The 27,959-nt window shown below is 48.3% G+C and overlaps 1 protein-coding gene across 3 annotated transcripts in view; it reads right to left on the bottom strand.

Annotated features, from left to right (window-relative positions):
- Nucleotides 1-908: 908 nt before the first annotated feature.
- The window catches only part of MAD1L1 (mitotic arrest deficient 1 like 1), a 380,760-nt gene continuing 353,709 nt past the window's right edge, over nt 909-27,959 (bottom strand). For all 3 annotated transcript variants that reach the window (XM_040592111.1, XM_040592112.1, XM_040592113.1), the window contains one exon: nt 909-2,046. In XM_040592111.1, coding sequence (XP_040448045.1) covers nt 1,888-2,046 — 159 coding nt within the window. In that variant the 3' untranslated portion in view covers nt 909-1,887. The remainder of the gene's footprint in view (nt 2,047-27,959) is intronic.

The following is a 27,959-nucleotide window of genomic DNA, read 5'->3' on the forward strand; positions in this document are numbered from 1 at the left end:
TCCTCCCCACCAAAGGCGTCTCAGAAGACTACTGTGTTTTCTACCCCAGCTTATTATCCTTTCACTCTTGGGAGGCAACTTTCCAACAGGCAGAACGTGTTTTCCCTTGTCACTCTCCAGCATCCCTTCTCGCCTCACCCGTGTTTTGCTAAGATAGAGGGTTTATTGTAAACTTATTAATTACTTCATTTCTCCTGCAAGGAGCCAGGAGAAAAATTTTCAGAGGCAGCCAGGATCTGCTATTGTGTTGGCGGAGGAGCCGAATGCGGCTGACGTCATGATTCATTTTCCCCATGACTGAGGAAGGCGACTCTCAGTACCACGTCGCGCATACGAATCAGGCAGCGTTCCCCTGGCACAGCATGCCAGGCAATTCATCTTCCACCAGAACTTCTTCAAGCAGAAGAGAGAACACCAAACTTTTGCTGTTGCACTTCCCTGCAAACCCTGCAGAGAGGAGGGCTGAGGAGATGGGGGCTGCAGCCTCCCCAGAGCACAGGCTTGTCCCTCCACCTCTGATCCGGTGGGTCTATAGCAGATTTTTTCTGTGCCTGTAGACATATCAACAGGTCCCAGAGGGACTCCAGCATGCATGGCCAGCCCTGCAGCCACTGTACACAACTCAGCTGAGTTCCTAGTCTGCTTACGGCTACCTTCTCTCTAAGCTTAGGAAGCAAGTTCCTGCTGGTATCAAGAAGAAATCAATATACACCAAGGTTTGTGACAAACCAATCTAGTTTAGAGTATGAATGAGGCTTGCCTGGAAAAACTGATAATTACACCCTCCCTTATCAAAGCAGTACCAGCATCAGACAATTGACGGAGAGATGATTCCTTATCTTGCTTTACATGTGGGACAGCACGGGGGAGCACACTGTATATCCCAAATAAAGCAGTCATACATCCAGTTTGGGAAGCGACACTTTATTCTTATGATAGAAGAACTATTTCCATTGCAACACAAAATGTCAGACTTCAGGGTGTGCTCCAGCCTCCATGGAGAAGAGGAGGAGGGAGAACCCCCGTAAGGTGAGCAGATACCCACAGCCTGGTGGCAGGCAGCAGGCTAAAGCTGGAAGCAATGAGCACACCCCAAAGAGCTCCCTCCCACCTTCTGCAGTCCTGAGATAACCAAGAGCCAAAGAGTCTGGGTGAGGAACAAAAAGCACGCTGGTGTCATCTGAGCACACCACACCACACAGAGGTGTCAACACAGGTATAGGGTCTTCAAATGGCCATTTATGCTTCTGCTTGTCTGCTGAGTGATGGCAGACTCAGGTAAATGGATATCTTGAAAATAATTTCGACCCTGTTGAGTGATGAGCTGTTTGCAAGAGCAGGAGGTATCCACAAAGAACCTGCTCATCGTGACTGATCCTTCCCCAGGTGCCTGTCCTTACAGACCAAGCCTTTGGCTCTCATTAGGAGAGGACAACCATGGGCGCAGGAGGCACCAGCCTCCCACAAGGCTCATCTCTCTGCTGGGGCCCAGATTTGGGTGATTTGGGAAAAGCTGAGAACAGTGGTCCTGTGGCTTCTCAAACCAGCAGTTCCCACCATACTCCCAGAGAGATGCTGAGGCAGTCTGGGCAGTGACAAACCCAGACAAAACAAAAAAAAAACCCTACTCAAAGGCAGAGACTGGGTCTTGGCACAGGAGAGCCCTGGGGTGGAGCTAGCCTTGCCCTCCCACAGGAGGGAAATGATGATTTTCAGAGGAATCAGTGGGATTTGAGAATCAGCATGAAGGAAGGGGGAAGAAGGAGTTCCCTGTAAAACCAAAGCAACCCAATACCACAGATTCAGGGAGGGGAGAATTTGTCCTCGCTACCTCAAATGTCCTGCCCAGGAGTGCTCCGCACCTGGCTGGTGACTGGCAGCGGGATGCTAAGCAATGGTCTGGCGGCTGAAGAGGTCGAGTGTGAGGGCGCTGAGGAAGGCTGGGATGCTGTCCTGCTGAAGCAGGTGGAGTTCAATGAGGTCCCGGATGGTTCGTGAGAACTCCGTTTCCAGAAGCTGCATTTTCCCACCGGAGGAGCTGGAGGCCTGAGGGATAAGAAGAACAAGCCCATTAATACAGCAGGGTTTTAACTGACCTCCCGCGATGCAGAGAGAGCCAGCAGCATCCCCCTAAAGCCTCCTTTGGGATGGATCTGCCTGTAACCAAGGCACATCACCCGCCGCGGCGCAGGCGTCCAGCGCGTGTGAGCTCCCCCAGTGACAAATGGGGCAGTGGGGAGACGAGGGGTCCGACCATCCTGGAAAGAGGCCGCACAGGGGCCACTGGCACAGAACTGGGGTGCCCACGTTGGGGTCACTCTCACCATCACCACCCAGGTCTCAGGCTACAGGCAAGGGCTTTCTCTTTGTGAAAACACTTATGCCCGAAGTCATTCCACTTCTGTAGAAGGAAGCAGACCTATTCCTAATTAACACAACTCCTTCCCAATGAGCTGCTGATCCGCCCCGCATCCCTAAAGTGTTTCTGGATGTTTAAATCAGCCTGGCAGCGCATAGCCGAGAGCTCCAGAGGAATTATTCCGGAGATGCTCTCATGAATATAAGGAAACTCAACATGTGGGAAGACATTACAAATCTCCTGTAACATATAAAACAAGTAAAAAAAAAAAAAAGCTAAATGCAAGAGAAATAAGGGATGCTTGAAGCCTCTCCTGCCCCTGGAGGAAAGCAAGCGGCTTGTTTATTAATAAACAGCAAAAACATCACAGCGCAAATGCTAATTTTTCCCCCTGCCATTTTCCTCTTCAAAATGCTCCCATTCCTAATTACTCTGTAGCTCTGCTTCCCCTCGCAGCCGAGGCGGGGCAAAGCCGGCATCTCCCCGGGGTGTGCAGGAGTGGGGTAGCTCCCCCTCCCCCACCCTCCCCTGTCAAAGGATGCTGAGAGCCAAAGCAGAGGATTGCCACGTGAAGGGAAAAACATGGCTTTACCTGCTAGGAGAGAAGGGAAGCAAAACCAGCCAAGAACCCCGGGGAACCTGCTTGTTTCTGATTTCATGTTCTCAGGAGCCTGGACGCAGTCGATTATGAACTTTTCATGTATGTGTCACTTCGGATTGCAAAGAGCGCGAGGTACTGAGGATGCCCCCGTCACCCCTGAGCCAGGCAGGGAATCTAAACAAGGTTTCCACGTGGAAAAGTAAATTAGCTTTTGTTTCAATCTCCTCCACTTGGACTTGGTTGATTTTAAGCAACTCCAAAGGATGTTCCGTACTTTAATCTGCTGCTTAGTGGAGCTACCCGACGTGCTTTCTGCACATCTGATGTACCGCTGGGCCAGATTAAAGAGGCTAAGTAGGAAGAGGGCAGATGAAGAAGCCAGTTGGAGGCACAGGGAGGGATGTACATCCACAATCCATGTAAAGCCAGAGGCACAATGCCAGGCTGTAGCATAGCTAGGAGCGAGTACAGGGCTGGTTGCTGCGAAAGCAGCACAGGTTTTGTTTTGCAAATCCCCCCCCTGCCCTCCCTGATCCAGCTGATGGGAAGCGCCGGTTTCGGAGGAAGGTCTGAGTTGGGTAATGCATCACTTGCGTCTCCAAAGTCAGCGCTGAACTGGATTCATCTAAAGTGGGAATTCAATCTCTGTATGAAATACACACTGCCTCCTTCACAGATTTAAAACACTCTTTGGGCACAGAATTAATTTTCTAGGAATTTACAAGTAAATCCATTAATTGGTTTACCAGTTTAATTAATTAAAGCAAGTTCCTTAAGAAATTTAACATCCAGTGCCAGACCATTTGCTTGTGTTTTACGAGTTTGGAAACAGAGTAACATAAATGTTTTAAATTTCCCCTCTACTTTGAGCTCATTGGCGTCATGGGTGAAAGCTACATTTGAATAATTTCTCTTTCATGAGATTAATGGCAATTTCTCTCTACTATTCTTTATAACCTAAATTTCATCCTTCAGCAGAAGCAGAAGCAGAGCGTTCAGAGAAAGCGATGTGAACAAATACGTGCTTCTAGAACACTCTTATTTCCCATTGAGTTCAACAGGACTAAGGTTTCTCTTGGTTGTCCGATGGTCAAGAGAGGCACCATCCTCCCCTCTATGGCCTCCACCTCCCCAGGAACTCCAAAAAATCCCAAGCCCCAAAATGTTTCTAAGCCCCAGACACCTCATCGCAGTTTCTTATGATCTCTTCTGCAGCAGGAACAAGGCCAGAAGGCAGCCACTTGGAAAAAGGCAAATCCTCCTCTGGTGGCAGATATTTACTCGCTAACTTGGAGGAGGGACACACTGACAGTTCAGTTCATTCAATCTCACACTGCTTTTAAAAAATTTAGACACTCTTTTAAAAATTTCTTTATCTGGGAGTGTTTTAAAATCGCTATCATTGTTACTTCTCTTTTTATTTGTTTTTATTGCTTTTTTTCCTTCACCCATCTATTCATAATGTAGTATAAACTGGGATATATAGATAGATTTGTTGCTTTGAGTTCAACAGCAGGAGTACCTTTGCAGCATGTGCTTTACAAATAAAGCGATTCTACGAAATAATAGCAATATGTTCCCATTAATTCATAGGATTTCTTTTCAAACACCAGTCTGCACCCTGCCTGGTGCACCCGGTGAGCCGCAGGCAGAGAGGGAAGCGCTGGCGTAGGCGGCATGGGAGCGAGCAGGGAATCGTGACGAGGCAGGGGGATAAACGGGGGCGTGTGGGAACACAGAGAGGGAGGACACCGGAGGGGATGCTCTGCTGAATGAACGCTGCAGGGTCTGGTGGTTTCACACCGTTTTGGATCAATGTGGAGTATACCTGCGACTCCAGCTCTTAAAAACTGGATTTATGAAAGTTACCAAGATGAAATTTCCAGTGGTTCAAAGCTGTAGGGGTGCTTGAGTCTTCTTCACAGTTCACAGCTAGCACTCCCTCCACTCATTTTGAATCCATTTTTTAAATTAAGAAAAAGTTTCAACCCTCACAGAAAAACTCCTGGACACAACCCCTGCTAACAAGCACTCGCAGGTGACAGCACATACCAACGATTCACACGACGTGCTCCATGTAATGCAATCACCATTCACTCTGGTGATGCATCCCCAGGAATTCTAAGTTTAGATGCAGCCAAAAGCCACCCAAGCCCATCTAGGATAAAAATGTAAAGCTGAGGAACCCGAACAAGTGTCACTGATCCATGGGGATAGTCGAGTGGGAATGGGGCAAGAGAGACCAGAGCACCTCCAAACACAGCCCTGTCTGCTCTGTGCCCAGCACTACCGACGTCTCACTCAGAGCTACACCACTGTAGTATGTTGTTGCTTTTAAAGAGAAGTGTGAAAGAAAAAGCGTCAAGATTTAGAGTCAAACCGAATACACAGGATCAAAGGACAAGCTAAGCTTGTGACCTCTCCCATCCGCCCCGTAGACAACGCACAGAGCCGGCAATGCCAGAGGACACGTTGGGGAGCACCACCACGCTTCACGTCCCCCCCTTCTGTGTGTGTCAAGCGCAGCACTTCACCAGGTGACTTACTCCCCCCGCACCCCCAGCCTCCCTGAGCACAGAGCACCCCAGGATGCTGACACTGAGCACTATGAGGGTACCATCTCCCAGGTACTCTTTACATAGGTCTGTACTGGTTTCTTTTATTCACGGCAAAAATCTGCCTGGCTTACTAAACTACTGAGATTCAGGTCTATGTTATGTTTTATTCAGATCTCAAATACTTGCAAAAGGAAAGATTCTAGATTTCGCTAAGCTCCGTTGCCAGTTCAGTCTGATTTAAGGCCTATCGGGACCTTTTCTGGAAAAGCAATGGAAATCAATCTTTGCCCCACGTTACTGTTCGCTCGGCTCTGCTGGTGGGGGGGATGCGACTCCTGTCATCGATCTGAAGGGTGACACCCTGCTTCTCTCCTCGCAGGCTGTGCCACCCCACAGAGCAAGCAGAGCAGTGGATTTCACTATATTGTAAAACACAGGGCGACAGGTCTATTTGCTGCGTGGCAACATAAACTTGCAGTGCTGCTCCTGGATCTGCCCGGAGAACGAAGCCATTAGTACAATTGCTTTTCCACGAGAATCAAGATCAGCTGCTGCCTGCCAGAAGGAAACACCACAAATCTTCCTCTTAACCCTGGAAAATGGTAAATTATTCAAGGCTTTATAGTTTAGATATACATATAAAAGTCTCTCAAATAACCACCAGCGTGGCAGAAAAGTGAGTTCTCCTCTCCAACAGGGACCATCTCAGCAAGAAGCAGACAATACAGAAGATGCAGAGGAGCAATAAGCATTCCCAGATGTCCCTGCTGGGGGATGGGCCTATAACTGGCTGGACTGGGCTGGCAACACCGCAATGTATGGACCATAAAGGAGGCTCTCTCAGCTGTTGTTGCTTCAGCATAACATATACAGGGCTTCTGACTGCACTGATTCTGCTGACGTGGCTCTTTGTCCCCATGCTGCTCTTGCAGAGAAACTCTCCCTGAAAGCCAAATCCCAGAATTTACTTCTCCACTTGTCCCACCAGCTGAGAAGTAGCTGTGTCAAAAGCGTGACAGTGTCTCCTTTGGTAATTTACAGGCTAACATATGGGTCAGAAGTGCACACTGAGCTAGATACACCAATTTTTTTTAGTTTCTTGTACACCCTTTTCCTCTGCTCTCTGACATATTTTGGTAGCTAAAAACAATAGATGCTCCTACTCTGGCTTCACAGGTGCTGTCAGCTATGAACTGGCATGCAGCGTGACTTCAATCACGCAAGGGATGCTTCTTGAAAAATACTGGTTGAGCATAAGACCCAACTCACGGGTCCTGTAGATCTTCAGACTCTGGAATAAGATTGAAAAGAGGGTGGTTGCATGCCCCAAGGAGGCTGACACAGGGATGTGGTATCATGAGAACACATGGGCTAGAAATGCAGAAAAAGGGAGAAGAGGGCTTCAGCATTCAATACAACTTGAGATTTCAGCATGAAGTGGGGATATTCTACCTCTGAGTTCCACACAGAGAAAGCACAACTGCCTTTGGGGCTGCGATCCATGCAGGATGTGCTCTTGCATCTCCTGCATCTTTCACACCCCCTCCAAGTGCCAGAGGTGAAGTTCCCGAATGGCTTTTGGTGAAGTGACAACAGTGATGATGGAGCTTCGTGCCAGGCACAGCAGGTAGGAGAGCTGTGCCTCAGCTTGGGAACCTCAGCTGAAACACCTCTGCAGCGTGAGGAAGGGTGACACCTAGGACTCTGCAAGGGCTGCCAGCGTGGCTTCCCACCCTTGGCACAGCTACAAGCCTTTGCTTTGCAGATGCCGCTCAGCCATGCTCTATGGTAGATGGTACCTTCCAAGGCTGAGATGTATTAGGGGTCAAAACAAGCACGTGAATCACTGTCCAGCGAGATTTACCCAGTGAATGTATCATGGAGGCACCACCTCATCTGCTGTACTCCTTCCGTAAATCGCTGTCTGTGCTGCGTCCCTACGCACAACTGCTCTGAACGCACATTGCCAACAGCCCCGTGCGTGCCGAGGGAAGGGGCACCCCAGCTTCCCAACTGAGACTCCACAAAGAGCCTCTCCCTGCTCCGTTCAGCTCCACAGGCTCCCCCGGCATTACGGGCCATGTTGTGGACACATTCTCTTCTCTCCGTCCCAGTTCCTACTGCCATTTCCCTTGTCCTTGTGGCGCTCCCCACCCCACCTCGCCGCCTGCTGTGTCGCCTGCTCCAGTGTGGGTTACGCACATCTCCCCACCGCATCGATCCCTTCAGCCATTTGCCTTCCTCGTTCGAATCCCTCGGGCCTCCCCTTCACATGGGACAGCCACTCCCCCTTCCCAACACCTTGCCCCATCAGCAGAAGTCCTCAGTCAGCTGCACCATCTGATCGCCTCCCAAAACCTCTGCAGCACTATCGCTGTGTGTGCCACAGAGCCTCTGCCACCAACCGCCTCGGGCACACCGGTGGTCCTGACAGCCCCTTGCCTCCCTGACACCTTCCCTGTGGTGCCCACCGCCTACCTCGGCACCCATTAATACACATAATAACGTCACAGCCCAACAAACCTATTCGAAAATATATTTTAAGAAGCTGCTGGGTCTGACCTTTAAACAAGAAAAATCCTTTTGTTTCCTCCTCTAGCTTTGGATGCTGAGATTTTTCTAAATGTCAAAGGCCACCTTGTGCACGTGCAGATGATGAGGGGCAAAGCAGTGATGGTGAGCAGGCTGGCACCCTCTCCCTGGCTCTGCAAAGCTGATAAAGCACCACCATGTGTCACTCCAGACAGGTGCACGCACACACACACACACAGAGCAGCCCACCAAGCACAGAGCCAGCCCAAAAACTCGAGTGCCCAGAAAACAGCCAGGGAAAACACGTGGGTGTGTGTGTGCACATGTAGAAACTGCCTGCTGAAGTTATAACAACCCAAACACGAGGTTTTGAGATTTAATTGCTCCAACTTGGCTCTCTCGGGTGATGATATCATTATCAAAATCCCCCAATTGAGTTACGCCTCACCAATCAATCTCTCCTAAGCATCATGCACTGCTCAAATACCAGGTCCCCAGGTAGCCACTAAATCACTTTAATTAGAGGCTGTTCATTTAAAATTAGAGAAATATTAAAAAAACAAAAAACCAAATTGTACCACAAGATGTGCTTATGGCTGGAAATATTTATGAGGTTATTTAGCAAACTGTTTACTGGTTTCCTTCTTCTTTTTTCATGGTAACGGACAGATTTCAGCTGGCCTGACAGGACAGCTGCCCAAGGTAGCTCTCGCAGGATGTGCAGCTCTTCATCAATCAAGTCACCTACCTTTTACAAATGGCCATTCCTTGTCTGCGGCGAAGTTTTTCCCCCTTCAATATCCTCTTTGTAACTCAAAAGAGGAAGAGTACTTCTTTATAATAATTGCTTCTTGCCAAGACCTCTGACCTCCGTGTCGCCAGCTTGCTATATAAAGGGAATTTATGAGGCAGAGAGGGATGGATGCCTGTAAAGGGCCTTCCAGGAAATGTAATGAAAAAGCTGCTTTTAGCTGCTGAGCAAAGAAAAGCAAGCGCCTGGCAATGCCAAGAAGAAAATTGAAAGCTGGGGTGGGATAAGTGAGAAACAGCCCTGCGTGCACTGAGATTTATAGCAAACATTTCCTTTCCCTTTCTTATTATTCAACACTGAGATGAACCGCAACCCCACAATGTCTTTTGCACAAGAGGTCAGCTCGTATACCTCCGTCTTAATCAGAAACCGGGCGCAGGCACTACGCACACGAGTGGCAGCAGTGATGGGGTCCTCCACGCTGCACTAGCTCAGCAGCAAAGAAACAGAGAGTGGGGCATACTGCATAGCAGCGAGTTTCTCCCTACAGCTACGTGTTTTGATCTACGTGAGCTTCCTGCACCCAGTGTAAAAGATGAAACAAAGAGCAAGGACATGCGCTGAAGTGCCTGCGCCCCTCTTGATGGGGAAAACTGGTTGGGGTTAACCCTGGGGGCCGGCGCCCCGCACAGTGGAGGGCAAGTCAGCATCTTCTCTCAAAAGGTTTCTCCTACAGGTGAATGCCCTTTAGACTGTCAAATGTGATGCCATAAAAATAAGATCAAAGACTTTAAAATAAGGGAAGCATATTTTTTGATTCATACTATTACTATTTTATATCTGAATATTCCTATAGAGCTTTTCATCCTGGAAGACAGGCCTTTGAACTGCCGTGATTTCACCTATCACTGAGGAACAACCCCCAGGGTAAAATGTGACAGCTGTTATCAGGGTGCATTAATGTTATTCAACAGTTCAGGACAGACAGAGACAAATATATCCAATTTCAATCATAGGTTTGAAGAACTACTGCTCAGTGTGGATTAATACCCGTGCATTTTCCAAAAGTGCTTTGAGAGTTTTAAAGGACAGGTACTGAAACTAAATTTCCCCGTCTCATCCGTAGGATGCGTTTGGCCTCCCACCATTACACTGTAAACTGAACATCAGTACTGTCAAAGCAGGAAGGTGGTAACAGGAATGATTCACCCGTGGCATCTACTTTTGCATCCAGAGATTCTGATGGGGATCTCCAAACTAACTACTGAAGAGATTCACCCTGTGGAGATTTGTTGAGGCGATACCTAGAACTGGTTCAGCTGAACGCAAGACTGGTGAGAGTGAATTACAGCAGACTATTCACATCACAGAGAAAGGAAAATTGCATGGGATGTCCACTCTAAACTCACAATGGCAGCAGGCTGTAACTCAGAGCTTGAGATCGTAAATTTTAACTTTTTAACAGGCCTCAGGACTGCCAAATATGTTTATAAACATCAACTACGAAGGACTGTTGAGAGCGAGGCACAGGGCTCACAGAATTTTTCCAACGCCATCCCATAAAAATCCAAACTGTGAGATTAAGCCTTTAAAGCCAATACCTCAATAAAAGGCTCAAGATTTCTACAAATCACCGTCTTTCCCTTGACGTACGGGGACGTTGTACTGATCCCCCAGCCACAGGTATCTCTGCCCTTCAGAACAAGCAGCCAAATGCACATTATCCCAATTGCTGTCACAACCACGTGCTGCAGAGCTGGACTGCTCCAGCACCCAGGCTGCAGCTTTCCAACCATCTGCGAGGTGACCATATTGGACTGGTCAAGCTGCAGAGTGAGTAGCTAACAAGCATTAACAACATCTAGCCCATGTGTTCTGTCTAGTAAAATGCCAACCCATCTGGCTGTAACATTAGTGACTCCATAGAAGCCATATGCGGGAGAGACATAAATTAGGGAGAGAAAAACCTCCTGTTACTTTCTCTGAAATGACTCTGCAGTCGCAGCCTGCAGTGCAAGGGACTGGGTGTTATTGAACTTGTTTTCCCAGCCAAATCTCAGCCTCACGCAGCGCTCCAGCCCTGTCATCCAGAGGCAGTTCCTGCTCCCCACCTGGCCCCGGTGGACACAGTGGCTGGGCACAAAGGGAAAAGCAGGTGGAACTCAATCCAGGTCTCAGACCTCTCTCCCAGGAGAGCCAGAAGCAGACAGACAACCTGAAGGAGATACCAGGGACTGGCAGATGAAGCCAGCACTCAAGGATCCCTCATTTAGACAGGGAACTCATTAGCCAGCCAAGCTGCTTATCACATTCCTCTCCACCTCCCTTGCTGGAAGGAGAGCTGGAAGCAACCGAGGAGCACAGAACCAAGAACATGGGCTTTCTGGAACACGAGGAGGAAGCACCTATGGGAGAAATGCAAAAAAAAAAATCATGTGTGGGCTTTATAATTAAGATGGCCTGGTTCCCAAAGCAGGGAGATAACTCCACTTGTGAAGTGCAGCTGTGAGCACGAGGTTTATAAGAGAACATGAGAAGTTTGCAAAACCTTGCATGGATGAGAGATGGCTGGAACCACAGGAATTTTGATGGCAACTTTTTGCAAGCTGCGGCGTTGCCTGGGAGATAGGTATCCACCCCCTAGAGCAAGCCACCACTCACCACCAGGCAGGGCTTGCTGGAGCCTTCACCGCTCACCGAGTCACACCAGACACGCACCGTTCCTCTGCTTAGCTGCTTCTGCATCACGTCCCTGCCAGGAGCCTCTGTTTTCCCTTCTTTGGATCAGACCAAATAGGCAGGAACCCCCAAGACTCGCCCCAGCTGAAGTGCCTGCACGTGCCTGCATGCACACAGGTCATACAGACCTCAGGGGTCACCAGCTGCCAGCTGGAAAAGCAGCCCCTCCTTTGGGAGCTGGGCGTTTGCAAGAGATGGAGGGTGAGTGCATGAGGCTGGGAATGGTTAAATGAGCAGATTCCACATGCCTGCGAGGCACGTCTCACTGGAGCAAATGCTGCTTTGCAATACCACAGACACCAGCGTGTGAGTAATACGTTTATCCTCCTCATCTTTTTGGTGTCCTTCTGGAAGTCTCATCATAAGTGGGGCGGGCGGAAGGCTGAAGAACTGAACAAGAAGATCCTGTGACCAACAATGGCTCCAGAGACCATAAGTGATGAACTTAATGACAAGCAGACAATTACACCTTAGATATGTGGCTGAAGGATGGGACAGTATATGGAGCATGCCTGTTCCCGGCTCATTGGGTTTGCAAGGCTTGTGGGGGAAGGAGTAACAGATGGACCTGATGGCAGATATTACAGCTGAAATTCTCACCATGTTTATTCATTACTCTCTTCTAGCTCTTGTTTGTCATCGTCTGGCACCCCCGGCTAAAACGCAGGTCTGAGCCTTCCAGCAAGGAAATTGGTGACACCTATTAGTCACCTTTGTGCAGAGCCAGTGCTCTGCATGACAGCCAGTGCTACGGAGACCAAAGCCACCGCCCATCCAGGAGCAAGAAGTGGTCATTAATTACCTCTTCCTATGGGACCGTGTGACTTGCTCATAGTTATCATCTACCAAAGTGGAATTTAAGTGCTGGCTTTGGAAATAACATTAGTCACTGTTGCAACATCAATGAGCAAATTTCACAATCTTAGTGCGAGTTGAGGAAGGCACTTTTATTGCTCTTGCTTCTTTGCTGGCTCACATTTTTTTCGTTTTTCTTCATTTGAAATCGTTGCCATCAGCACAACTGTCGACAGGACCAAAGTGATCAGTTGTCACTACCCAGAAAGTCAAAGAAGGAAATGAAAGTTGATTTTGAAGATGCAAAATATTTTTCTTATGTCTTCAAGAATGAATTTTAACCCTTAAAAGCTCACAACGCCCCTGTGGGGTAGCACATTTCTCAGACTGCGCCTATAGCCACACATCAAGATTTATACTGGGGGAGAAGATGCCATTATTTAAAAAATTTCACCATTTCATTCTCAAATTCAAGACTTTTGAGTGCATGGAGCTGGTGGCTACCAGTAGCTGTATTTGTGGAGTTACTCAGCCAGACTGGTAGTCCACAGGCAGGAAAACCTGAAGACCAAGACAGTAAGGAACCAGTCAGCTGGCCGTGCAGGCTGGGCGTATTCTGCTTTCAGAAAACCGGCTTTTAATGGTAAAGCCAGTGTGAGAGAGTCACGGGACTGCGCTCTCCTGGAGCTGAGCTGATCTCACTGTAAGGGAAAGCCCCCAGCTGAAGAGACATAGGTTGCAGCTAAGGAGAGAATAAACAGGAAGATTTCAGTATTCAGTGAAAAAGGAAAAGAAATTCCGCTGCGTCCCTCGAGGCGACACTCGGACCTCTGGGCTACGATGCATTTGCTGAAAGCTTCTGCTGCTGCCGCCTGTGCTGTCATTTAGCACTAAGCTCCTGAAGAACACGGCAAGACAGCACTGCTGGTTCCTGTGTCTGGATGAACATGCTCCTCTTCCCTAGGGAAAAGGAGAGGGTTTCTATTTAGTGAATGCACCACTCGAGCAACCTCCAAGGAATGTGCCGCGGGCGCCGGCCCTCCCCATCTGATGCACATCTGACTGGTTGTCTCTTCCTGCTGGTGTTCTCCCACTGATGTGCTGCCACCCGCCAGTCAGCTCCTTTCGCTGGAGGTGCCGGGGATGGGGAGGGGGGGAAGATTTATGCAGACACCATGTAAGCAATTATGAAAACAGAAGACAAGACACCCGGATATCACACAAATTGATGCATTTCTGCTGGCAGGCTTTTTGCATGATCCAGTAACAGCTGTCATGCTCCAGCCTCTCTCATCTGAGCTCTGCTACCACTTCAGCATCCTTCCACATCCTTCAAGAGGGCTTTCTTCCCTTCCCTTGTGCTCGCTCCAGATGCTACAGCAAAGCAGGCAGTAGCATGGGATGCAACGGGGAGACAGCATGATTGGTTTTCATAGCAGCATTAAAATGTAATGTTCACTTCTTTAGGCAAGATGCCTCTAATTAGCAATGACCTCAAGGCAACCAAGCTGCTCAACCAGCAATCTCCCACTCTTGAGCTCTTTAAAATTTGCCCTTTTCCTGTGCCAAGTCTTTCGGCAATCTTCCCTAAAGCCCAGTAGAGATCTGCAGACATACACACACGTCGTCCTGTGTCTTCTGGAGAAAAGTAGTGATGGGGAGCTAGTACGGAGCTTGGGCTTCATATCTTCTTCCAGCATGTCTCCGGCTCTGCATCATGTTAAGGAAAGACAAGGACATGCCTACAAGTTTCCCTGCCAGATCAGCCCCTGCCATGAACTCTGCAGCCTGGGAACCTGTTCCTCCCCAGATCCTCCTGTTTTTTTTCATCACTCCATGCTTATGTTTGCTTTTGTAAATAGACTTAACCTTTCCAAAATTAACAGCAGAAGAGAACTTCTTTTGGCAGAAATTCAGCCTTAGAAAGATGGAAGAATATAACATTTTCCAAACATTTGAAAACCGCAGACTAAAGATATGTTAGTCTCCAGTGTATGCTGTTTTTGCTCATTATTCTGAATGTTAATACATTAATAGATCTTTTCCTGATTAATGGCTGTACTAGGCTCTCTTTCTAGGAACACATATGGTTCCTTCTTGCCACAATATTGGAATAGAGAGCCAAAATATTTAAACAGTGACACTAATAAAAGATTTCATCCCCCCCATCCCGATGTAAATAACTAAGGCTGGAACCAGCCCTTAGCTCTAAATGCTTCTTATCTTTCAGAAAGTTCTTAATCAAATCTGAACATACTGGCTGAGGCCCATTTGAAATAATTGGGCTGTCTGTGGTTACGACACTGCAGCAATAAAGCTGTCTAACATTTGCTCACCTTGCAGGATGCTCTGTGTCCAACTGAAAAGAGCACATACTGCTTGGGCATGTAACGAAACGGGGCTTTTAAAGCTAGACATGTGCAAGGGCTCGTTCTACCTGCAGATCCAGGATGCTGCATGCAAGGAGCGGGAACACATTTTTCTTCCCCCACACCTGCAAGGTTCAAGTACTGTCCTGAATTAAGATGATTTTCAGGGGGCTCCAGATGTTTCTCTTCCAGCTGTCCACACTCGGCAGCGTTCATCCCACCTGCTGAAGGACATGGGATACCCAGCACACAGCCCAGAAGGTACGGTGAAAAAGTCCAGTAGAGGGTATCAGGCTTGTCTTGAGTTGTAGGTCAAGTGCCAATGCAGAATTGCCCCAAAGATCTGGTCCTCCCTCATTTTTTCCCATGCTGTGCCATTACCTTTCCTCTCTGCCATAGGTCCTGTACCAACCCTACCTGTCTAATGCCATCAGCTGCTAAGATCCAACAGCGGTTTCCACTTTGTGCTGTTTGCCACACAGCTGCACAGCCCTGCCACTGACCAAGCGTGACACAGCCCGACTGCAAGCAAACCCCTGGAATTTTTTAAAAAAACTTTTTACATTTCAACGAGTGAGCCCTGCAAAGGGAGGTGCTCCAGGTCGGTACTCCTGAAAACATTTATCACTACAGAACTGAAACATGGTGTGAAAATAAAAGCTCTCGAAACCTGCTTTCACACATTCCCCAGCGTGCCCAGAGGTGTTCCTGCTATGATACACCTAACAATGCTCTTGAGAATTGTTTTCACAAGCAAAAAATACAAACAAAACAGCAAAAGGATCAAGAAGTATTTCTTCAAATGCCTCAAATCTAGGCTATCTGTGCTCTAAATACATTGTAGAAACAGTTTTAATATATATTCAGACACTACAGAAGGCTACAGGAAAAGACCTCAGCAAGCAACGAGTGCTGTAATACAGAGCATGTCCTGCCTAAGGTGTCGGGTTTATTTTAGATCACTGACCTCTGACCTGCTCAACCAGCCTGCATTTTACAATTCAAGTTATATTTAGTTGTGTACATATAAATGTACATGAGATATTTGCATTCCTTCTTGTATAAAATACACGCAGAAAGCAGAAGATGCAGATGAGGAAACAAGTAGATGAGTTTCCTTGGAGGTTTCCTAGACAAAGATGTTTAAACGAAGTAATTTAAGCCCAGAAAGAATCTTACAAACAAAGTGCTTCCAAGCATCGCATTTCACTTGCTTGTTTTCAACTAAATTTGAAAAAAAAAAAAGCCTCAAAGGGAACCAAACCACTTTAGCTGCTGTGTCCTCCTTCCTGATATCCTCTGGAGAGCTTCAGCTTCCTTCCCCACCAGTTACACTCCAGAACAAGTCAGTCTACAGCAATGAGGATTAAAAACATGAGCTAGTCATCGCTTGTCACAGCCCTGACAGGCAGGGAAGCGCTAGCGTTACCTGGGATTGAGAAACAAGAAGGAACGGGCTTCCTACATCTGCAAGGGCGAAGGACTTGGTGCTGGAGTCCCGTTCGCCGCCTCTGCTGTGGAAATCAGAATTTTCCTGGAAACCACGGGGCTGGGAGGGGACGTGCGAGAGGTGGGATGAACGCCATTCTGCAATCCATCGATCCTTACCTCCGCACACCGGTGCAGACAGGGGATGCCCACAATAAAGCCTGCAGTGATGCAGAGGCACCTGCAGCCCCCCCCGTGCCGGGGGGCTCGGGCTCGGGAAGGGCACTCCAGTGTGAAGGGGGCTGTTCCAGCCCAACAACCAACCCATTCATCCCAATGACTGCTCCATTCAGGACGAGCTGACACATCCTTCCCACAACAGGACCCTGCAAATGACTTTATTTAACCAGGAAAACAGATTTGTGTTGTTTCTAAAAGACAAATGGATCTAGCGCTGGCTGCAGAGGGCCGAGCTGTGTGTCCCTCGCTGCCAATAAAAGCGTCGGGATTACGGAGGAGACTGAAGAGACTGTGTTTGCCTTCAGTCGCCCATGGATCGTATCTGAACAGAAAAAAGGGCTCCCGCAGCACAACAGATCGGGCTGCGACTGTAAAGCAGCCCAACACTTTTGAGGCTGTTTCTCTCAAGTTCTCAATGAATTATTTTGAATTTGGTTAAAAGACATCCCACAGTTTCCTGGTCTGCAGCGAGAGTGGGGCATCCTGGGGAGGGAATGCCGAAGATACCATTTCTCAGGTTGGTCGAAGGAAGATGCTACTCATATTATTTTGTCACTTTTCAGCACATACACAGCCCCACATGTGGCTGAGCTCTGCCTGAAGATGCAAATATGAGTGTTTCTGTGCTGGAGGATTCTGCCTGTGTGCTCCAAACAATAAAAAGGTGAATGGGGAAACAGGTCCCCAGAGAAGCGATGCCAAGTGCCCAGGGTCACGCAGCAGGTCAGCAGTGGGGCCAGGAGCCACGCACGGCTCCTGTAAATCCTCCAGGACCACCCGGGCTGCGGGCACCTCTGCACCTACACGGCTGGGACACCTCTGCCGCTCAGGTGCAAAGGCAGCGGCGGATGTAATGAGATGGATGTGTTCTTAAGTCGCTACACAGGGATGCGCAATTCTTCACTTTTCGGTGCTCCACTGACATTATTTTTCGTATGGCATTTTATCTCTGTGTCTATGGTCAAATTTGCAATATGTAAATAGCGTAGATCAGAGGTGACCTTTACGTTTGTGCATGTGGAGATTCATACGGCATGAGGGCTAGCTAGCAGGCTGAAGTCATTAAGATCTCATCTAAAGTTTCTTATGAATTATTTGTAAGCTATTTTCTCACTTATTTTGTTGTAATACTCCCACATACTCGCCAACCAGTAAAAATAGCTTAACAGTGAATACATGTTTCGGAAGTCTGTTTGCCTATTTTTCTTTTGTGCAGCAGCTGCTGTTGCCATGCTGTTGTTGCTATGTTTTCCTTTTCCTTTCTTTTTCTTAAGAAGGGGAAAAAAAATAAAATCAAAAATATATTCCCTAAACATGCTAGACTCAGTTCACGGAACAAAATACCTGAGGTAATGCCTAGAGGAATATAACATAATCTGGCCAGAAGAGCATAGTTTATGTGTAGAAGAAAGTCCTCTTGACACTAATGTACACATTCTTCTCAGAAAGAGTTAATAAAACTACAAATACTATTTAGATAAACTATCAAAAAGCTTCAGGTAAAGATCATTAAAAAAGAGTATTAATGTATCTTAGAAACCAGACAGCGAAAGGCAAAACTCCATGCTGAACTATAGGCTGATGCAGATAGGGGGAAAAAAAGATTAAAAAGAATTCATGTGGCCAAGTCTCACCTGGAAGCTAAGACCATTAAATTGCTCAATAAGCTTGTCAAAACAGTCCTTAAAGCTTGACAGATAAAACTTGGCTCTGTGGGATGGCCATGAGAAACACACATGTCCTTTCCAAAGGCCACATGTCCAAGGTGCAGAATTTCATTCTGGGTCCCAGGTTGCCACCTGGTGCCTCTGGTCCCCGTACGAAGAGCGGTGGGAGTTTGCTGAACTGGGGCTGGGGCTCAGCAGTTGTCTGCAAAGACACTGCTTTGGGTTGTCCATTCCTCCTTTGCCTCTCGGCTCCAGAGGAACCCGGATGATCCTTCCACCCTCTCGGTCCCCTGCCAACCTCCACAGAGGTCTGTGGAGGAGAGAGGCAACAGGAGGACAAGAACAGCCAGTTTCAGCCCAGCGACTGATGACTTAGGAGACAGAAAAAAACAAGAAGATGGCAAAATGACTTAGGTGGGTCAGGAGTGTGGAGAACTGTGAGGGACCAGGAGACCTGTGAAATTTGGGTCATTGGGCAATGCTATGACAGAAGAAATTCAATACAGACGAGTGCAGTATAGCGCATGTTGTCCTGCTGATTCAAAGGAGTCTTTAACACGCTGATGGGTTCAGAAATTATGTAACCTCTCAGAATAAAAAGCCGAGTGCCGCTATGGCCAGCTTCAAGACAACTTCTCTGTACAGTGTCATTCAAAACACCAAATAAGATGTCAAAAGTAAATGTGATTAAAAAAAAAAAAAAAAAAAAGGGCTAGAAGCACTATGTCGTATTTTTATACAAGTTGAAAGCATGTCGTCTTCTCCTGGGCAGTGAGTCAGCCTTGGTGAATTCAGTACAACACAAGGGCAAAAGATAAATTAGGTTTTCCTTGTTTGAGGCATGTGCTGTGTAACCTGCCTCCTTCCTCTGAAGAAGATGTCCATCACTGACTGCATCCCTGGGTCACCGGGAAAGACGTTAAAGGCTAGAGCAATTTACTTCAGGATTAAGAAGGGCAACAGTAAAATAGAGACGGGCAGTGTGGTGAATGCTGAGTAGGATGCTATGCTGGAAAAGAGACTTCCAGTATTTCAGGTACTCTTCAACTATTACCCTCCTTGACTGAGGTGGCTGAGAGTTGCAAAGCACAGCTGGATCGAACATGCCCCTTTCTCTTTCTGGAGTTTGTCTGCATTAGCTGCTGCTTTTCTGCATAGAAAACCATGTTTCCATAGGTCAAAAAACCTCTAAGCCCCTACCTGCGTGGGGCATGGGTGCTACTCCTGACTTAAGCTTAAAGCCAGCACCATCAAGACCAGTTCTGCCATTCACCGTGTATTAATTGCTCCTGCCTTTATACACATCCCATCAGCCCCAGACTCTGGAGACTGACAAAGACCATCTTCCTCATCCCACCGGCCATGAGGACCACCACTTCCAGCCATGCCAAAAACTCACACAGAGCTGTGTAGTCCCATGATTAAAAGCTGGGAGTCAGGAGCTTCTGACTTTATTCCTCACTTTGGGTCCCAGCATGAACTACACAAGCAGCATCATTTCTCTGCATCTCAATATCCTCACCCTCCACTAGAACTAATAACAACTCCTCCACCAAGCAGGCATGCTGTGAGAATCAATTGGTATTTGTAAAGGCCTTTGAGAAATGTAAGGCACAGTCTGTATGTGAAAATTATTGATATGATTCATTACCAGGCATTCATACTCTATTTATACAGCTCCCAGTCTATTACTAAATATTATGTCCATTTGAATATTGAAATCACTGCTGCTAGTAAATTCTGCTTATGTTACACTGGTCTTTTGGAGGTAGCTTTTTCAACCTGAATGGGAGAATTGTGGAGGCACTGAAAAAGGGAACAAATTCCAGAAGAGGAATTAAAAAGAGAACAGCTCTGTGCAGGCTTCTTGGAAAACAATAAAGAATCCATTTAACAAATAACTTTGTGCTCACACTTATCTGATTCCTCTTTCTGTGCTCTTTCTTCTCAACTGTATTTGCATGAAAAGCTGATCTCCATTAGTGAAGTATTGGCCCTCGTCTGGGAGATGAAGCTGAGCAAACCTGAGCACATTGCTTCTCTCCTGACAGGCCACTCATCCCTCACACGCTGGCCCAAGCACCACCTGAGACCCCTCTCTGTGACCAGTCTCCTTTTTGGGGAGCAAGGATGCTCCATCTGAACCACCATCCTCCGACCCTTCAACCCCCAACTCCGACTCTCTCCACACAAGCGCCTTGCCTTTCCCTTCGCTGTGCTACTGCAAGCAGCACAATCTGGGACTACTCAAAAAACTCTGTTTCTGAGAAGCAAGAGCATATGTCTATACATTATATATTTATTCACACACTGAGGCATGTTCCCACTCCCGAGACACACACGGTATGTTCCGACATTCTCACTCCAGCATGTTTTGCAAATCTGCTCTCCACCCCCTCTATTCCCTCGTTTCACTTTATCAGTATCTTGTTTAAGGGAAACGTTGCTTACTGTAAACTGGGAACGTTAACATCAGGTCAACAGACCATTTATTAAGAAGCAGCTGTGGGAGAGGGAGCAATGGGGCACAGCTATTTTCCTGGCTCAGCTTCTTTTCCTTCCAGTTGGAATATTTATTTCCTCGCTGTGATCTTTCTACTCACTCTTTGCACTGACAAAACGTTGCCAATATCTGCGGTGTGGGAACTCAAGGACAATCAATATTTCACTTGAATCAAATACAATGATTTTTTTTGTGTGTGTGTTTTGTTTTCAAAGCTCAACATTTGCAATTAAACCTTTCAAGACATGGGGAAAATTGAGGTGGGGGTTCTTTTGTGAAAGGCAGAAGGGAGCTGCACAGAAGTAGAAACCAGAGCAAACCAGCAGTGAAGCCAATAGAAATATGCTGCATCGTTTCTTCTTTTTAATACATTTTTTACGAGAAGTGAGATCCTTGATTACATTTTTGATTAGGAGAGACAGGCATTGCCCTGCCCAATGCACAGTTAGAGGGAAAGGAGCCTTTCATGTTCACAGATATCAGACATCAAAACAGCCATTCCCAACTCTTAAAAAGGATCAGACAAAACTGCAGCTCAAACTGTGCCAGGGACTTTGGTGCAGGCAGGTTCCCAGCGGAAGGCAGTCTCGGAGCTGTAAGAAATCATGTGGATGCTGACACTCCTGTTGAGTGTGGGGACAAATACAGGGAATTTCTCCCAGGGAAATCCAGGAGCATTGTAAGGGCATTTCAGGATGAGAAGACTGAGAGCCATGACAGCCAGGCTGCAAGGGGAGCTGCCAAAAAGGAGCTCCTAGTTGTAATGAAGAGTAGCTGCTCTATCAGATGGTCCAGGTAGGACAGCTCAGGGGGAAAGCAGCCAGCAGAGCACAAACGACAGCAGGATTTTTACTTCTATTACAAAAAGCTCAGAGCTTCCCCTCTTTCTCCTTCCTGAAGACTCATGGACTTACTGGACCTCCCAAACGTGCCGATGCCCAGTAGTGGGACGAGCACACTGACAACCAGCTCCACCACGCAACATAACTGGTCTCTGCCTTTAGAGCTGCAGAGGCCCACGTGGTGTCCCTGCCTTAGAGGTCACCTTGATTTGCTGATAACCTACAACGGTTGAATCGGTTGAATCGTGAGAACAAGATTAGAGTTCTGATCTTGCACAACTCCAGCTGAATACTAACAATGGCAGCACCGTGTCCTGGCTTATCCCTCACCATCACTGCAATGACCCTTCATTTGGCTGTGGGATCTGCAAAATCTCAATGGCATGAGACAGGATAGCAAATCACCTCATCAATTCATTCAGAGTTTAGTTCAGTAGTTCAGCCCGGATTCAAGCACCTTCTCCTGCCACAGCCTGCCAGCATGCATTACAGAAGCAAAAACCCAAACCCTTGACAATTTTTCAAGGTCCAAGCAGGAGCTGCCTAGGTTGGTGGCAAACACGATGCTGATTTACCAGAATTTGGCTCAGCTGTGCAAACAGATGTCCTGAAAGCATCGGCTGCACCTGAAGCTATCTTGGATTCTAATGCAGACACCTGAACCTTCTCCATGTGTCCTCTGTGCTGAATACTGACCCTCAGCCACAAAACGGACTTGCTGGTGCAGCAGCAGTCATACCTCATTGCACATAGTCTGGCCACCAGCCTGTTTCTGATTTTTCTTTACACAGGAGTGTCCTTCAAAGCGTTGCAGCACCACCTCACCTCTGCCATCACCCTCCACCTTCCCTCTAAGTTAGGGTCCCACACAGAGACAGCACTCGCACTGCACAGCCACTATGCCAGGACACCATCTAGCCCAGCCTGTCCCTGTCTGTGGCCTCCATCCTCGGCTGGCCCAAAGACCTGGCAGCAGTGATCCAAACGGCATCAAGCTGACTCCAGCTCAGACTGTAACAACCAGGTTGTGACAGACAATTGTTCCCTCTCCCAGGGCGGCTGCAGAATTTTATCTTTTTTTTTGCCTCTTAATTCAGCAATAATGTCAGACCAAGGGAGCCTGGGAGATGGCTACAACTCACTCCCAACAGCACGTTGACACCCAGCCCTGTATCTGCGTTAAAGATGAGCACAGCCATCACTCAAACAGCCCAGCGCCTGGGTACGGTAAGTGCTTGGATGACAAACAGCTGGCTCCTGCTCAGTCCAGACGTCGCAAAGGTGCTGCTGGCAGTGAGAGGACCTGCCAGAAAATTCAACCCCATCTTCCACTGAAGTGCCATATCTATCTGGGAGATGAACAGCCCTTATTTCCTTCTGCACATACCGCTGTTACTGATAGCACAGAATCACAGAACAGTCAGGGTTGGAAGGAACCTCTGGGGATCATCCAGCCCAGCCCCCGCCGGGTCGCCTGGGGCAGGTCACACAGAGCCACATCCAGGCGGGTTCTGAACGTCTCCAGAGGAGGAGACAGCGCAGCCTCTGCGGGCAGCCTGTGCCCGTGCTCCGGCACCCTCCAGGGAAAGGAGTTCTGCCTCGTGTTCAGGTGGAGCTTCCAGTGCCGCACCTTGTGCCCGTTGCCCTTGTCCTGCCGCTGGGCACCACCGAAAAGAGCCCGGCCCCGTCCTCCTGGCACCTGCCCTTAAGGTGTTTGTAGACCTTGAGAAGCTCCCCTCAGCCTTCCCTGCTCCGGGCTGAACAGGCCCAGCTCCCTCAGCCTCCCCTCACAGGGGAGATGCTCCGGGCCCCCCATCACCTCCGCAGCCCCCGCTGGCCCCTCTCCAGCAGCTCCCTGTCTCTCCTGACCTGGGGAGCCCAGCACCGGACACCGCACTCCAGACGTGGCCTCACCAGGGCAGAGCAGGGGGAGGATCCCTCTGGCCAGCAGGGCCACGCTGCTCCTCATGCACCCCGGGACACCACCGGCCTTCTTGGCCACCCAGGCACGCTGCTGGCCCATGGGCAACTTGCTGCCCACCAGCACTGCCAGGCCCTTCCTCGCAGAGCTGCCCCCAGCAGCTCAGCCCCAGCCTGTGCCGGTGCAGGGACCCTGCACTTGCCTTTGCTGAACTTCGTTGGGTCCCTCCGTGCCCAGCTCTCCACCCCGTCCGCGTCTGGCTGGATGGCAGCGCAGCCTCTGGGGTATCAGCCACTCCTCCCACACGCGCCGAGGGTGCGCTCAGTCCATTCATGCAGGTCACTTAAGGAGCGAGTTGAACAGGACTGGACCCAGCACTGCACCCCAGGGAGCACCGCAAGCTACAGCCTCCAGCCAGGCTGCACCGCTGATCGCAGCCCTCTGAGCTCTGCCGTTCTGCCGGCTCTCAGCCCACCTCACTGTCCGCTCATCCAGCCCACGCTGCCTGAGCCATAACCTGTGAGGAAGTTATGGGAGACAGGGTCAAAAGCCTTGCCCTGGTCAAGGTAGCCAACATCCACGGCTCCCCCCTCACCTGCCCAGCCAGTCATTCCATCACAGAAGGCTATCAGGTTGGTCAGGCAAGATTTCCCCATGAATCCATGTTGACTACTCCTGATAACATTCTTTTCCTCCACATACTTTGAGATGATCTCCAAGATGAGCTGTTCCATCACCTTTCCAGGGATGGAGGTGAGCCTGACCAGCCTGTAGTTTCCTGGCTCCTCCTTCTTGCCCTTTCTGAAGACTGCAGTGACACTGGCTTTCCTCCAGTCCTCAGACACTTCTCCTGTCCTCCAGGACCTTTCAAAGATGATGAAGAGTGGATTGGCAATAACATCTACCAGCTCCCTCAGCATTTGGGGGTGCATCCTACAGGGCCCATGGGTTTTGTGGGAGTCAAGTTTGTTTAAGTGATCTCTGACATGATCCTCCTCAACCAAGGAGAACTCCTCCTCTTTCCAGACTTCCTCTCCTGCCTCCACAGCCTGGAAAACCAGAGGATAAGCACCAGAAGTGGCTGCAAACACCTCTTCCCCAGTTCAGACCAGCCAGGAGGCTGCAGCCTTTTCACTCAGACACAGGCTTAGCTAGTGGGATCTCAGCCTCTCTTCCCGAGAGTACAATTCACATGCACGCTTCTCAGCTGGATCAGCTCACAGCAGCCTGCCCACTTAGCACAGAGGCAGGTGAGAACACGCTGTACTCCAGTGCCGTGCCGTATTGGCTTGCCGCTAAATAGTAGATACACTACCATTGATTTCAGTTAGATTTTTGTTCCTAGCAAAACTCTCTAGAAATACTTAGCCCAAAGCCCGAAGTGCTTCTGAACACATGCCCTCCTTGTTTTCTATTGTTTATTGATGTGTTCGGTACCTCTCAGCGTAGAAGACAGACTGGAGGAATGCAGCAATCCGATTTCCCCGCCCCCCCCCCCCCCCCCCCCCCCCGAGTACCATCAATGGGAGCAGAGCAGCAATGGGAGCATGGCTAGTCCGTTGCTTTTGCGGCTTTTTCCTCTGCGAGACATGTAGACCACTGATGGAGTTTGAGGCTTTGATTTCACTAGCTGCATGGATTTGATGACACCACCAATTGTTATTTTTTAATCTCTGACAAACAATGGTGAGCTGCTGAAGCTCAAGCACAGCCCCATGCAGTGTTTAGCTGCATGGTGGAAGAAAAGTAAGATTGCCCCAACATTTCGGCATGAATAAGAATGAGGTAGATAATTTTTCAAGGAATGCATTCCTGTAAAGCAGCCCTTAGAAAAATGCCTGTAACATCCCAGGGGTATTTGGTTCTTTGGATGATGAAGAAACCACAAATTAGTTCCTTCATGAAAGAATGAATTTCTTTCATTTCACCTGCAGAAACGTTCCTGCTTGTGGTCTTAGTGTTAAGAGGATGAACTCAAGGTATAGAAACAAATACAGTGGGCAACACATGCCAGGGAGGACTTGCACAAACACCTCCCCCTAAGTCCAGCTCCCTCCTGTAGACTCCTGCACTGGGTTCCTGCTTACCCACGTGCCACCAAACCAGACTAAACCCACGACCCCACGCTTCAAGCAGGGCACACCTGCTGAAACAGGCTGGCCTGTATTCTCATGCTACAGCGACGGGCAGAGCGAGGAAAACCAAGGAGAAAACGCGCTATCTAGAGGAAACCCGTGCTGAACAAGGGAAACGGGCAGGACCAGGACGCGGAACCAGGGAGTTAACAGGCACTGGCTGGGCATGTTCAGCTCAAATAAGCATTATCCTAACCAATTTATATGTAGCCACCTTAGTTGAAATACCACTTAATTTAAAACATCCAGGAAACAAACTAATGTCTTCAAGGTCAGGTGGGGCCAGCTTGTTAAGGGCAGGACAATTTTATTTCCTGCTGACTTGCCACCCATACTAATGGTCCCTCCACAAGAGCGATGTCAAGGTGAAAAGAGCAGTGCACAACTCCAGACTCAAAGCAGCCTGTGACGTGCAACGAAACCATCTGCAGCTTCGCTCTCATGGCTGGTACAGTTGTAACGGCACAGCTCCCAGTCCCAAATGGCCACCTGCCTGCAGATGCTTCTGTTAAGTTGGAAATGAGAACAGACACCTTTGAGAAACACTTCAGAAGATGAACGTCTGGTTCCTCTGCTCTTCAGGCGGGTATCTGTAACGGTGCACGGCTCCAGGTGAAGGGACTTCCCTCGACAACACAATGGCACCCTAAATACAGTTATCTGCCAGCCACATCAGATGTAAATGGCCGAGAAGCCCCCTTTTGCTGCGGGTTCCTGTGATGCTGCTGGCACACACTGTAACACCAGTGAGGCTGAGAACAGAAAAACTCAACCCACTGGTGCTGAGCAACACCCAGGATCTCAGAGCAGCAGGAGCTGCCAGCAGCGCGGCACACGGCCACCTTCTACTGCCCTCTTTTCCCTATTCCTAAATGACTCCCCACTGCCATAAAGGTCAAGGTATCAGAGCGTAGGAAGGTGAGGTGTGAAGAGTCAGTCAGGAGACAGCTTCTGCACCAGCCCCAGCGCTGCGCCTGGTGAGCTGGCAAGGCCAGGGGCGATGCCCAACCTGATTAAAATAAAGACATCTTCCTCCACGTGTTGTGCTGCCTTGTACACATGCTGTTCCTCAGTTTTTCAGTTTGTAAAATAGAGGAATACTTGCTGTAGTCCTGGAATGGTCCTGGAAGGCTTAATTCATGTTTGTGAAGTGCTTTCAGATCTTAAATTGGAAGGCATGAAAAAGCACAAGTTGTTATTATAATTGCATTATTAAGTGCTGTTAAAAAAAAAATATTCGGCTTATGTTTCGTAGAATTCAGGTCCTTCTTCAGACTAGCTTTATGTTCCTTGACACATGTATTTGACAATAACCCAAATAGCCTTGATCTTTTATTCCCAGCAGGGTTTTCTTTATACCTTAATGAGGTCTCTTCTTAATCTTTTTTTTCCAAAGGATAAACACCTCATCTCAGTATAACCACATTCTCTGAGCTGCTGCGTGTGAGCCTGGTTTCCCTCTGCCGGACTGGCTCTGCTTCTGTAACCAGTCCAGTAAGGGGTCCAGACTGGTCAGGAGGAATATGGATGGGATCTCACATGTCCTTAAGAAGATGCCACAGGACACTTGCAGATTTGCATGCGATACCTCTGTTTCTGCCAGTTAGGACATTCCTGAAAGACTTTACCGCTCCCGAGAGCTGTGCCAGGTTATTTAGTCCCAAATACAGCAGTATTTTTATCCCTCTCGTCCATAATGCCTGATCTTCAACCTTATCTCCGTTCTGTAGTAGAGGACGCTCCCCGGATATATTCCTGACTATATTTCTGTCTTCAGATTCCAGTATTTCACTTTCCTTACCCTTACCAAATCACCTGGAGATCTACAGCCTTGTTGATATTGACTTTCTTCTCTCCTCAATCCTTCTCACAGGTTTCCTTTTTTCCCCTGCTATCATCTGCAAATTGCATCGTTTTTATCTTTTGCTATGCTGGAAATCTTATCATGAAAGCGAGACTTTTCTTTTTTCTTTTTTTAATTAGTACTTGGTAATATTACCAAGCTGTGAGTTTATGGCTTTGTAGATCTTATATTTTTGACACTAATTACTCACAAAGGCTTTTAAAGCAGCATTTCAACATAGCAACTGCCATGACTGTAATTAAGTAAGAAGCAGCAAATTTTTTTTTACATTTCAGAAGAAGTCTCTAGCATTCCTGCCCTGTATCACAGCTCAGCCCCCGGTATCACTCCGACGAACGAGACCAGACGTCGAAAACATATTACTCCTGATGCACGCTCAACTCCCCCCACCCTCACCCAAGCACTTGGCTGATGTATTAATAGTGCTGTCAGCACGGAGGATCCACAGGGATTCACCACTTGCCTACTGCCAATCTGAAGGGCTCGGCTAATTTTAGACTCATGGTTTCTGCTTCTTGCAGGAGAATGTTTTTCCCCTGGTCAAACCTCAAAGACTCACGTTGCATCGACCACATGACTGTGCTTGATTTATTTCCTCCCCATCGGCTCCTCACTGGGACCCCAGAAGGAACATGGAGGGATGTACTGGTTTCCA

This window comes from Falco naumanni, chromosome 4, assembly GCF_017639655.2.
Source record: "Falco naumanni isolate bFalNau1 chromosome 4, bFalNau1.pat, whole genome shotgun sequence".
Classification (NCBI taxonomy): Eukaryota; Metazoa; Chordata; class Aves; order Falconiformes; family Falconidae; genus Falco; species Falco naumanni.